The 12,374-nt window shown below is 39.4% G+C and overlaps 2 protein-coding genes across 2 annotated transcripts; both read right to left on the bottom strand.

Moving 5' to 3' along the window:
* Positions 1-789: 789 nt before the first annotated feature.
* Positions 790-4,181, bottom strand: LOC121801065 (protein disulfide isomerase pTAC5, chloroplastic-like). The gene is made up of 8 exons (XM_042200531.1): positions 4,147-4,181; positions 3,143-3,557; positions 2,641-2,847; positions 2,260-2,355; positions 2,056-2,175; positions 1,533-1,737; positions 1,221-1,258; positions 790-1,139 (listed from the first exon to the last, which is right to left on the bottom strand). Exons 1-8 carry the CDS (start codon positions 4,179-4,181, stop codon positions 1,029-1,031), a joined length of 1,227 nt encoding a protein of 408 aa, XP_042056465.1. The 3' UTR covers positions 790-1,028.
* On the bottom strand, positions 3,883-8,109 carry LOC121801611. The gene is made up of 11 exons (XM_042201138.1): positions 7,921-8,109; positions 7,713-7,787; positions 6,186-6,281; positions 6,037-6,112; positions 5,857-5,952; positions 5,689-5,768; positions 5,493-5,600; positions 5,267-5,404; positions 4,918-5,023; positions 4,482-4,693; positions 3,883-4,288 (listed from the first exon to the last, which is right to left on the bottom strand). The coding sequence occupies exons 1-11, from the start codon at positions 7,987-7,989 to the stop codon at positions 4,220-4,222; spliced, it is 1,125 nt and encodes a 374-aa protein (XP_042057072.1). The 5' UTR covers positions 7,990-8,109; the 3' UTR covers positions 3,883-4,219.
* Positions 8,110-12,374: the final 4,265 nt, after the last annotated feature.

Raw genomic sequence — 12,374 nt, 5'->3', positions numbered from 1 at the left:
GGAAATTTATCTCCACCGCCGAGCGAAACTCGCCGCCGGTGCTTGTTAAGGGAAACACCCTTAACACATCCACAACCCCATGTTGGTATTTAATAGCATAAAATCTCTTCATCACGTTAAAGAAGTATTAGTAGCTATAAAAAAGAAAACCACATCTTGATATTTAATAGTCGTTAATGAACATCTCAAAGGCTTGAGTCATTGATACTTAAGAGTTGTTAATGCACGACTTGGAGACATAACGCATAACCTGGTATCACTGAATGAGGTACTATAAATAAATACAACCACATGTTGGATTTAACAAGAGTAGTTGTTATACCGCTTGGATACCTAATGCGTACAATGATCTTCGTACATCGCATAGTATAAATACTACTAGTAATAGTATAAAGAAGTACATTTGTCAATGCAAATAGTCATTAATGCATGTCCTAAATGTAATCTAATGATATCTACAACCACATCTTGGTATTTAAAAGTATAAAATGATCTACGTAAAATATATGGAATAAGTATAGGTTACGGAAAAAATACAACCATATTTTGACATTTAATAGTCATTAATGCACATCCCAAAGGTCTAACATGTGGATACTTAATGCTTGAAATGAACTCCATTCATCGATAAATGAAACACTAATTAAAAATAAAACGCATTCACGTGCCAGCATATAATAATCGTAAATGCACATCTCAAGGGTATAACACATGTACATTTATGTGTACAATGATATTTGTACAGTTAATGGAAGATAAACAAAAAGTGTAGCCACCTGACAATGCATATTTTTGGGTGTGTTTGAATTGAAGTTTATCTTTCATTTAGATAAGAACAACCACGTCTCCCTATAAAACTAGTCATATATCAACATCATGTTTCAAATGGAAAGTGTCAACAGGGTGGTGTATGACTAAACATTTAATAAGGATAACATTGCAAAATAGCTTCTGCAGATATAAGAAAGTGAAAATGATATATGTACCATAAGAACATGCATATATATGTGTATATATATATATAGGCATCAAAAGCTAGAGGAGGTCTTCCCTTGGCCCTCACAGAGATCGCAGTTTGTATATCCAAGCCCTTCACAGTAAGGACACTTCGCATCTCCTTCATCAACCCATTCCATAAACTGCAAAAAACAAAACTTCCCATATTAAATATATCCAAAATGGGAACAGTACTTATAATTACTGAAATTTTCTCTTATAACCTGTGGCTCAATATTTGGCTCCCCAGTTCCATCACATTCTGCAACAAAACCCCAAATATATTAGCACAAATGCTATACATATATTCTCTATCTATGGTTATTACACGAAGGGTGATATTCTTTCTATCCCAGACGAGCAAAAATAATAGAAATCGTTGAATTCACGATGACCAAATATAATCACTAGATCTTAGAGCTAGTTTTAACTATTTGGCCTCATATTATGTGGTATGCTGAACCATAGTTTTATAATTGTAAAGCAACTGGTCCAACTCGGATTCAAGATATAATATAGATTGAGTAAAATTTTACCCATGCACAATAAGCGGCCTTCTCCACGACAGGTAAGGCACTTGGTAGCTGAATTTTCATTTGCACTTTTGACTATTCTTTTGCTACCACCAGAGAGCCTTGAAGAGTCTTCCCACCTATTCTCTCCAAGAAGAAAGACTCTAGCTCGAGATGCCCCAACTTCTGTTACACCTTCGCCTGTTACAACCGGGCCTCCATTGGCTCCCTAGGAAAACAGAACAACTAAATATACATGCAGAAATTGGTTTAGACATTGTATCAACATTTCATTCCATAGCAGAAAATTTTCAAACAACATCTATTATCTAAAACCACACACTCGGACTGGATCATGCTAACACATTTCATCTACTGTGAACTAAAATGTTGATGAACAAAGCATTATTTACCACAGAAAGAATGCAAAACGGAACCAAAATCCTTTGCAATCAAGGAAGAATGTGGAATGACATAGTTATATAGAAAGATTTCTCAGACTAGCTGCGAGATGTGGTGACACAAAAGGTTCACAATTGAGAAGTACCTTCACTTGGTCAGTTGATTTAGGTTCTTCCTTTTTGGTGATTCCCGATTCAGAAGCTCCAAATAACCTGTGCAGAAGATCAGCTGTCATAATGCCATCTTCACGCACTCCTAATGTTGACTGCCAAGATATAGAAATTTATCAGTCATCAGTTCCTTAGTTATCACTCCTAATTGAGTTGAATGGTCTTTATAAGATACATACTTGCCATGTTTTAACAGCACGTTCAGTGCCACTTGAGAAGTTAGAAAATTCCATGTCCTCTTCACCTGAGTAGAACCCAAGTTTCTGCAAGGCTCCCTATCAAAGACAACATAAATAGGAACAAACAGTGGTGAGTTTGATTAGTAACTTTCTGTCAATGATGTTTGCAGAAGGATCACTAATGGTGACTCTCAAAAGCCTAATGTGATACAGGCAAAGCACTGAATAAGGTCAATTCTTCTGGTGTTTACTGTAGAAAAGGATTCTTCATCAGGTTTTAGTTTATTAGAAATATAACAAAATACCCAAGAAATGGCTGGGGATATAAAGCATACAACTGTTGCCTCATAAAACTGCAAATGCTCGTAACAGAAACCATACCTGCATTGCCCCGACTTCATCTCCTCCTGATCCTACTCTCAATGTTGCACATTTTAACACATGTTCCTTCTTTTCTGGAGTACTGATCACTTCCTTTACGACAATTTCCTCCTCCTCTGTAGCTGTCTCAACCACTAACGGAAGAGCACTAGTTCCACTCTCAGCAATTTTGTTCACATTCTTCTTTAAATCTCCCACCTTGAGTGCCTAAAATCAAAACTGATTGTGTATTCATTATTTGAACAAAACTTATCGTCTTAATGTGTACATAAAGATATATCACGTACTCACAATAGCAATCTGAAATTCGAGTATTTTTACTTGAATTGGGTGAATACTGAATTATGGTAATATATGTTAGAAAGTCAATAATGTGATTTCCCCATTCAGTGAAAGAGAAAAGGCAAATAACAAGTAGAATTCCAGCAAGCATACGAATCAAACTCAGGTACAGCAAAATTAAGATGATAAATATGATGAGAAATCGAACAATTTCATATACCTGCAGCAATTTGGCAATATTTCCGACGGTGTCAGAAACAGAGGCGCCCTTGAGAGAATTAAGGCTCTCGAGGTCTTGAATTCTGAGCTTAAGGCTGTTTATCTCTTGCAGCAATGATTGGCGCTCGGCATTCCACCGCGACTCCTCCCTCAACCACCGCTGCTCCTCCCTCAGCCACCGGGTCTCCTCGTTGAATGGTTCGTGATTGGATGGAAATGCGAAGCATAGATGTGATTGGATAAGGGTCTCAAGTAACCTGCGTTGAAATTGGGTTTGTGAAGGAGGGGAAATGTGGGAATTGGAGTTAGAAGCGGCATTTTGTATGATGGTGGGTGGGAATATGGTTTCATTGGAATTGGGTGGTTTAAGGAGTAGATATTTGTGAGGGATGACGGTTGTTAAAAATTGGTTATTTCTTCAGGACTGAAAATCAAATAGCTAATTCACTTTTATCGAAACTTTAGTATATTCATTTTTACTAGTAATGTTTTGTTTATTGCAATAAATATGCGTAATTTGTATTTGTAAACAAATTAAAAGATATGGAGTACTAACTTTAAGTGATACCATAAATCTTAAGATCCATAACTTTTTTCATTCGCTTTTTTCTAAAAAAATAGGCTGAAATGGTGCTTGGGAGCTGGTAGATTTTATACGCTACAAATGTACAAAATCACCATTTCCAGAATAGGGTTTTCTTTCAAACTGAAAAATCATAGGTTAAAGGGTGAACACAAGAATACTCAAGTAGAGCATGAGATGCATGCATTTATTGGTTACATACAAAATATACATAACTAAAACAAAATAGAGTTGTTCCAGAAACTGTATCAGTGATAAATACGGTCATCTCCGATTTGTCCGTCCATACCTCTAGGTTTTGAGCTTCTTAACTCCCACAAGGACAGATACATTTATGACAAGTTTGAGCTACCCACTAAATAATCAATAAAATAGAAGCTTGTGAAGGCATAAACAACAAAATAAATCACAAGCAAAACAACTGATCTGCACAGATAGCATCAGGTTTCCTCTGCATTTCAGTGTTAAACGCGAATCACTATACTGTGATGGATATTAGTCGAGCTTGACATTAGAATATAAAAGGGTATCCTTGGTGATTGACATGTTGAGAAGAAAGTAGATCTGCAACAAACAAAAAGGTATTATCGGCTCATGTTCCGTAAAGAATCTAGCAAAATCAACATAACAGGAAAAATAATTAAGAGGTTGAACCCTCTGGTACTGTACCAAATGGGCAAACTCCATTGTTATCTATACTGAACAATCCAAGTAGAGTAAGACAAAATAGATAGTGCATATTCAAAGTAAATCTTACCCCCAAAATAATGGCAATAAGAAGAATGATCCCTGTTATCCAGGCCAAGGTGATTCTAACAAAGGCTATTTCTGCGATTATGATCCTCTCCGGAGAGAGTTTTGTTTGCTGCAGCAAACGAGCAGATGATCGAGTATTTACTGTGAAATGGAACATATTCTCTTGCTCTGAATCAACCCAGCCCCTGTGGCCAATGACTCCAACAATTTTCCCTGCCAAACAGCTAATGTAAGTTTCTAAGATCAACACCATAACATATACTAATATTCAGGCAAGCTTCATTTTCAAAAGGTTGAATATCCGGCCAAACATTCACCATTACTCAAGAAGATACAATATAACTAACTCCTTTACTTCAAGATCATCAGAAATATCAATACAATAAAAGCTTAGGTTAGCAAGTAGTTCATGCCAATAATTTAAAAACTGGGTATACCTTGATATGCTGCCTGCAAAGTGTCGAGCATATTCGATACGGAATTAACAAAAACTTCCATTCCACTTTGAGCAATTCCTTCCTTTCCATAGTGATCTTGTAAAGCCTGCCAAAAGAAAGCATCGAACAAGAAATGGAATCATGAATTGCCACAACATCACTGAAACCAACCCCTATCCAGAAGAAAACAATGTCAAAGTTCCAGGAGTTCACTGGTTGGGCAAACTTACACATAATTTGGAGGAATTAAAATATTCAGAAAAATACATATCATCTGAATAACTGGTTCTAGAATTATTATAAATTTAAACACTTAATAAGCAAATGGTTTCAATAAATTATGGATGACCTTAATTCCATCAAATCTGCCCATCATAAGCTCTGCAGGACTTCGCTCACTTTTTGTCAATACTGGATGCAACTCCATAGCCTTTTTCATGTTACTAATAAGCATTACAAGACTTGTTGTGAATTCTCTGTCTGCTCTCTGTTGAATTCAAAATAGATTCTTTGAGCTATTTACAGAAACAAAAAAATAGCACCTAGTAACCAGGAAAAACTAAAAAAGGAAGAACCTCTGACATATGAAGTCTCATAAAGCCACCATTAGTGATGGGAATGAGTAGTTCCCCATTCAGTGATTGGGATGGATCTTCAACATATGATCCGCCCAACCAGGATGCCTGATTACAACAAACCAAAATAGTCATATAGAGCATTAAGTTTACGAAAGTGTAGGATTTGGTGGGAGGGGAAAAAGAGAGAACTTACATAATCACTTAGTTCTTTGTCGGAACATTCAGCACTGCTTGAGATTTCATTCAGTGACACCATAGAAAGTTCATCTTCGTCTGCTCATAAACACAATAAATCCATAAAATATTTCAAGATTAATACTGTTGAGGTAATATGAATTATGAAATCACAAAGATCCATTACCTGGAAGCTGAATGCCCACTCTTTGGTTACCTTCAACCTTGATCCTCAGGGTGCTACTAGTAGGAGATTTATCTAAGCGGCCAACAAGTTCAGAATCTGTATGCATAACAGCATTGAGTGTTACCAAACACCAAAACAATAGGACAGCAGCGTATTAGCAACCAGTTTTGAGAAGCATACCTTCAGCTCCTGTAACCTCAACCATCAATAATGCACGGGGTCTGTCGAATGGGTTAGGCGCAAGCACCTCATTCAGCTACAAAACGAAAGTTGGTAAAACATTGACAGCAGAGACGCAGCTCGTTAGGCACAACAGAAGTAGACTGTACCTTGGATGAGCTAGCAGCAGAGAGTGTAGAAGGTGGTGCAAAGCCAAGCAATACTGATGCAGTAGCACCAATTTCAGACGGGGAAAGAGAAACAGTCTGCACAAGATTTTATTTCTCAGTCAAATAACACTAATTCAAAACCAGGTAGTGAAAAAGTGAATCATGAAATTTAAATTGGTTGTCAAGTTATATGCATCCAGCATCAAAGATACAAGATGAGAGTTTAAACTGTACAGCAGATAAACATGACTATAAACTCCAACGGATGAATGTTCAGAGGAACAGATCCACTAACAAAATAACCAAGGTTCATAAAGCATTGCAAAAGTCTAAAGCAGTTGGAAACTGGAAGAATCATGTATCCAAATTAATGATTTTGAACAGGATCATAGGATCTATCAAAATGCAGGGTACATGAAGGTGCAGATATTGTAAACCACCCTAAAAGGATTGAGATGGTTATACCCTTTAAATGCTCATCGAACTCCAGTATACTTTAATTCGTTTCAAGCAAAGAGATAAGCATAATGTTCCATGGTTACCACCTTCTAACAGTATTACTTTTGCTAATCAGACTTCCTATGAGATATAAACAGACCGAGCAAAGAACACTCCACTGTGTGCCAAACTCTGTTGAGACATTGTACAGTAAACTGAAGGAAAACAAGCATCAATCCAGGTCTTCAGGGAGGTTTTGAGGGAATAGAGACACGTGATAGGCTGATAGGTATGTCTGTAATCCACCACACCGATGTTATTAAATATTGGACCTTTCTAGGCATAGAAGCCATCTAACTAGGTTTGAAAAGAGTTGGGTGATGTGTGGTTGGGGGGAGGGGGAGGTTAAGGAGAATATAAACCGTAAGGAAATAAAAACTTGAGAAAAAAATTTCAGGAGTTAATGCATGAATCCAAATCCACCTTCTTATTGTATCAGCACAGAACAAAACTCCTGAACTTCATCTCCTCAAAGGAGTGTAAGATAAGGTCCTTTAGGATACTATTCAGAACGCAGAAGAACTTCCGAACTTCACATTGACTCTGTCCTTCTTATATTACTTTGGTTGACCAGCAGAACTAAGTTCATTTAAGAAGCTTGTAGCGATTCACTATCCCTAGGACAAGCTACAGATTTGGCAATCGATTGAAATATTATTTAATTCTTCAGTCGACAATATTATATCATGATCTCTTAAGAAACACATTATCATTTCAATCCAAAACAAGCCTGCGAAAGATGTTCTTATTCTAAGTCATGCTAGAGTTATCACACAATCTGCATCCATAGTGCAGCAAGCACAGTCGTTCTCTACTGCATCCATGCCTCAGAACGAAACTGAACGCGGCCTGGGATTTAGTACCACTTTCCATCTTAATGTCCAAACTTGGTAAAGATCATCGCATCAGAACTCTTTCAAACATGGATTTCTACGCTACGTCTAATACTTGGCATAAAGACTCAATAAATCCACTCAAACATCATGTGCATAGGAAATCCAGAGTTCACTCTTTAATAAGAAAACCTACCTGCTCTGATGAATGGCGAAGATATTGGCGAGTAGGACTGTCGAGGAAAAGAACTGAGGAATCCCCATAGATCACCTGAAATAAATCAAAGCAATTCAAATTCGACTTCAATATATAGACATTCAGCATTTACGATCCAACAAATTGATCAAACATGCGTGCGTGCGTATTGCACTTATTTTGCACGGAGAAAGGGGTGAGAACAGACCTTGTAGTGTAGAGAAAGAATAGATAGGATGAGCAGAAGGGGAAGAGTGTAAGCTCTCTGAGGATCCATGATAGATAGAGAAAGAGATGCGCGTTTGATCTGTGTGGTGTGCAACACGAAGATCTGCAAGATGAAGACGAATACAGCATGATACGACAACGTTTCGGTCAATTCTTTCGGATTTTAATTTTTATCTTCCTTTTTCAAGTCCCTCTATATTGGAAATCATCTTTTGTAGTATTTGGAAATCATAAAATATGGAGTATAAGGTTATTTTTTATTTTTAAAGTTTTGATGAGGTAAACTTGAATACAATTATTATACTCACTCACTATTTGGAATATCCACAATTTTAAAAATTCATTTATTTTTAGAAAATAGACGGACCAACAACAAGCCCTGTGGATCATTGTGATCTATTAAGAAAGTTGGATTTTCTCAACCCAATCCACCAAAATCAGCAGTCCAAACAGAACATGGATTAGAGCGTCCACTATGGTTAGGCGCGGCGGTGGGGCGGCGGATTATAGTGGAGAAGGTCGATAGCCGCGGGCTGGACGCGGCGAGGGGTGGGAGACGCGGCGGACGCGCGATCGCCGTGTGCGGGGCGATGTCGCGCCGAGGGGTGTATAGCCGCGCCTATAGGCGCGGCGGCCTATAGTGGATTGAACCGCCGCGGCGATTTCGCCGGCAACGAGAAATTTGACGTTTTTCCACCATCCCCTCTATAAATACCACACCCCCTCTACTTATTTTTCACCATTTTCACAAAATCCATCCACTCACTATCCACACAACTACTCTCTAAAAAAATGAATCGAGGAAACGACGACTCACCCGACTCTGAGGAATCGGGATATGACACCAATCCATCACAGCCGTCGGGTTTTGCCGGATATGGCGGGACTCCGTCCCAGTATTGGAATTGGAATCAATCTCCCCCACCGTGGGCATCGAGTCCACCCCTTCCTCCATCTCAGCCGTGGAGGTCTTCTCCAACGCCGCCTCCTTTACAGCGGAATCTGAGTCGTTCCGCATTTGGGGATTACAGACCCAACCTAGACGCGCTTCACCAGCCGCGGCCGGGTTCCCCTTTCCAAGCCAGCCAATCTCCGATCACCGAAGCAGATCAAGACGCATTTGATACTATGATGGGTCTGCTCAGTTCTGGCGGCATCCCAGACACGTCGGCCGCGCGGGTGGAAACGCCCGTTCCGACCCGAGGAGGTAGCGGCAGTCGGGGCCCTGGTGGCGGTAGGGGCGGAGGCCCTAGGGGCGGAGGCGGCAGTCGTGGACGCTCGGGCAGCTGGGCCGGCATTGCGAGTAGCTCGGCATTGCGAGGGGGTCCAGCCGCGGCAAGCCATACACCAAAGCCGAGAGCATTGCCGTGGCGAAGGCGTGGGATTCTATCACTTCGGACCCCGTGGTGGGCACCGATCAGGATTCGGGGAGCTTTTGGAGGCGCGTCAGTGGGGCATACGAGGAATTCAAGCCCGACGGCGCTAAGAAGCGCGACCCAGAACAGATCCGAAAAAAGGTCGGTAGGATTCTGCGGGCTACCAAGCTGTTCGCGTCCATCTACGAGAACAACCTTCGCCACGCCGAGAGTGGCCGAAGCGCAGCTGATGTGAAGACCCTGTCGGAGGGCCAATACCGCAAGACGGGCCAGCCGAAGTTCACCTTGTGGGAGGAGTATCTTGTCCTCGCGGATTGTCCGAAATTCAGGTCGATCGTCGCGCAAGAGGTGGGCACAGCTCCTGGCCCGAAGCGCACAAGGCACAACCTTGCCGGGCAATACAGCAGTGGGAGCGGCTCGCACGAGTTCGAGCTGTCCGACGAGCAAGTAGAAGAGCCAGCCGCGACTCACATAAGGCGACGACGGCCCCCGGGACAACAAGCCTCTATCCGCAGCGCTAGAGGGGGTAGAAGTGCCTCCCAGATATCGGCGGCCGCGTCCGGATCGCGCTTCCCCCAGTCTGCCCCAATCCCACTGCCCACGGTGCAACCCCACGAGGTATTGGCCAATACCATAGACGTGCAGTTGATGCAACAACTGCAAGACGTATGCAGCAAATACGCAGGGGAAACTGACCCGTACCTCAGGAACGTCTACAAGCGGCTCATCACTCGGATTGAGAGTCGACTGGGGTCTGTTGATAATGCTCCTGGGGAAACCGCGGCCGGCAGCAGCGAGAGAGAAGGAGGAGAAGGAGGAGAAGGAGAAGAAGACGACGACGAGGAAGCCGACTCCGACACCGAGTAGGCGGTGGCGGAATTTTTTGTTGTATTTTATTTTACATATTCGTTGTAACATTTTACCGGTTTGAAATACAACGAATATTCGGCCCTAATAATTACCTAGTTTTCTATTTATTTATAATGCGATTATTTTATTTATAAAATTTTGGGGCTATTGGAGGTGTCCACTATAGTGGCGGAAATAGAATTTTGGGACTATGGACAACAAAACTGGGGCTATAAACAAAAACTGGGGCGGGGCTATTGGGCGTGTCCACCTTATAGTGGACACCCTTAGATTTATGTTGGCCGCCTAGCCGTACTTTACCTGGATAGGCAATGAGGGGAGATTATATATTCCCCTTCATCCGTCATTAAATATCTCATTTTATTTTTATAATATTTAATAAAGGGACTTTACATTCCACTTACCTATTCCAACATATTATTACTAAATTAGTAATATAAAAGTAGAATCCACTTCCATTAACTTTTTCGACCACTTTATTTTATAAAGTCAAATAATTTCTTAAAACTCATGCCGGTCAGATATGAGACATTTAATCATGGACAGAGGGAAGGGAGTGTGTCTTTTGAACTTTTAAAACTGTACTCTCTTTGTCTCTAAGAAGATGGTACGAAATCAGGGTCTTCGATAGAAAGAACGATGATCGAGAAGCTTCCTACCTTAAACGAACTATCAATATGGGAGAGAGAGAGGAGATCAATTTGCATTAATTCATTTCATAACAAACTCACCATTACAAATGTGGGAGTACTTATTTATAGTCTTCACAATCATACGCAGCTGATGCTCGATCACACAAGGAATTTAACTAAATCTAAAAACTGCATAACAATTTCATTTGGTAGATAATTCCCTACTTCACGCACATGTTTGTTGTCTGCACCTATGCACCGCTTATCCACACTTTCTTGAACAACATAAGATTTTATGCACTTTTTTTAAAGAATTTAAGAAGAGAGAAAAAAAGATCGTTTCATATTTTAAAGTATGAAAATGAACAAAGTCAGAGTGAAAAATTGAATAAATTGAATTTTTTTTATTTTTTCCCCAATACTCACATACAAATATTGGGATATGAAAATTAAAAAAATTTAAAAAAAAATTTGATATTTGAGGAACAGTACACCATGCACTCTCCATTTTATTATGTAAGAAGATTAGGAGTTATAAAGATGATTAGATAACTAGTTAATTATTAATCTAAGAGTGGCTCTCATTTGCGTGCATATGAGACCATCTCTAGCAAATAATTAGATAGATGTATAACAAGAATCCACTCACTAAGAGGGAAGTTATTATTACAGCCGGTAGAAAGAATTGATGAATACGGTTATAGTCATGAGTCCAAGTAGTATACTACTCCCCCGTCCCTGCAAATTTGTCACATATTTATTTTTTTATTCGTCCTTAAAAATTTATCACCTTTCATTTTTATCATTTTTTATAGTGGAACCTACATTTCACTAACTTATTCACACTCACAATTTATTATAAAACTAATATATAAAAGTAGGATCCACATGTCACCAACTTTTTCAACTCATTTTCTATTAAAACCCGTGTCGGGTCAAATGGTGACGAATTATTAAGGACGATGGAGTACTTAATTAAAAAGGGCATTGCGACTCACAATCGAAAGGATCAAAGGTCAATACACCCATATGCAAATCTTTGTATGTGGATAATTATATAGATGTGAAACAATAATCTACTAACTAAAAGGGCGTTCCAATTAGAGTTGAAAAACAGAAACTCGTACTATAATAGTATACCTTAATTTTTTAAAAAAATTAACTTCATATATTCTATATGAAGGAGGAAATTACAAATAACTCATATAGCAAGGAGGAAATTACAATTGATATCAGGAGGACTCGAACTCAGCACCTCATACAATAATATCTAAGTTTATTGCCACTAAGACAAAGGCTCTGGACTAATAGTATATCTTAATTAATCACACGACAACTGCTAAAGTATAAAGTACTACTCCTTCTGTCCCCAAAAAATATGCACTTTGAGTTCGGCATAAATTTTAATGTAAAAATGGTAAAATAAAAGAGAGGTAAATAGAAAAAATAGTTAAAGTATTGTTAGTAGAGAATGAGTCCAACCTCATTAGAGAAAAAAACTATCTAAAATTAGAAAGTGCATATTATTGCATGTGGGCAGACTAAAAATGAAAGAG

The sequence above is a fragment of the Salvia splendens genome, chromosome 4 (assembly GCF_004379255.2).
Source record: "Salvia splendens isolate huo1 chromosome 4, SspV2, whole genome shotgun sequence".
Lineage (NCBI taxonomy): Eukaryota > Viridiplantae > Streptophyta > Magnoliopsida > Lamiales > Lamiaceae > Salvia > Salvia splendens.
This window is presented reverse-complemented; position numbering and strand designations above follow the sequence as displayed.

Coding starts and splice junctions, on each gene's coding strand:
- LOC121801065 (XM_042200531.1), bottom strand. CDS start 4,181: ATGCAGAGGAAACCTGATGCTATCTGTGCAGATCA. Junction 3,558..4,146: donor GATGCTATCTGTGCAGATCA/GTTGTTTTGCTT, acceptor TCAGTCCTGAAG/AAATAACCAATTTTTAACAA. Junction 1,140..1,220: donor AGCCAAATATTGAGCCACAG/GTTATAAGAGAA, acceptor TGTTTTTTGCAG/TTTATGGAATGGGTTGATGA.
- LOC121801611 (XM_042201138.1), bottom strand. CDS start 7,989: ATGGATCCTCAGAGAGCTTACACTCTTCCCCTTCTGCTCATCCTATCT. Junction 5,953..6,036: donor TGAGGTTACAGGAGCTGAAG/GTATGCTTCTCA, acceptor TTATGCATACAG/ATTCTGAACTTGTTGGCCGC. Junction 5,405..5,492: donor TGAGACTTCATATGTCAGAG/GTTCTTCCTTTT, acceptor TGAATTCAACAG/AGAGCAGACAGAGAATTCAC.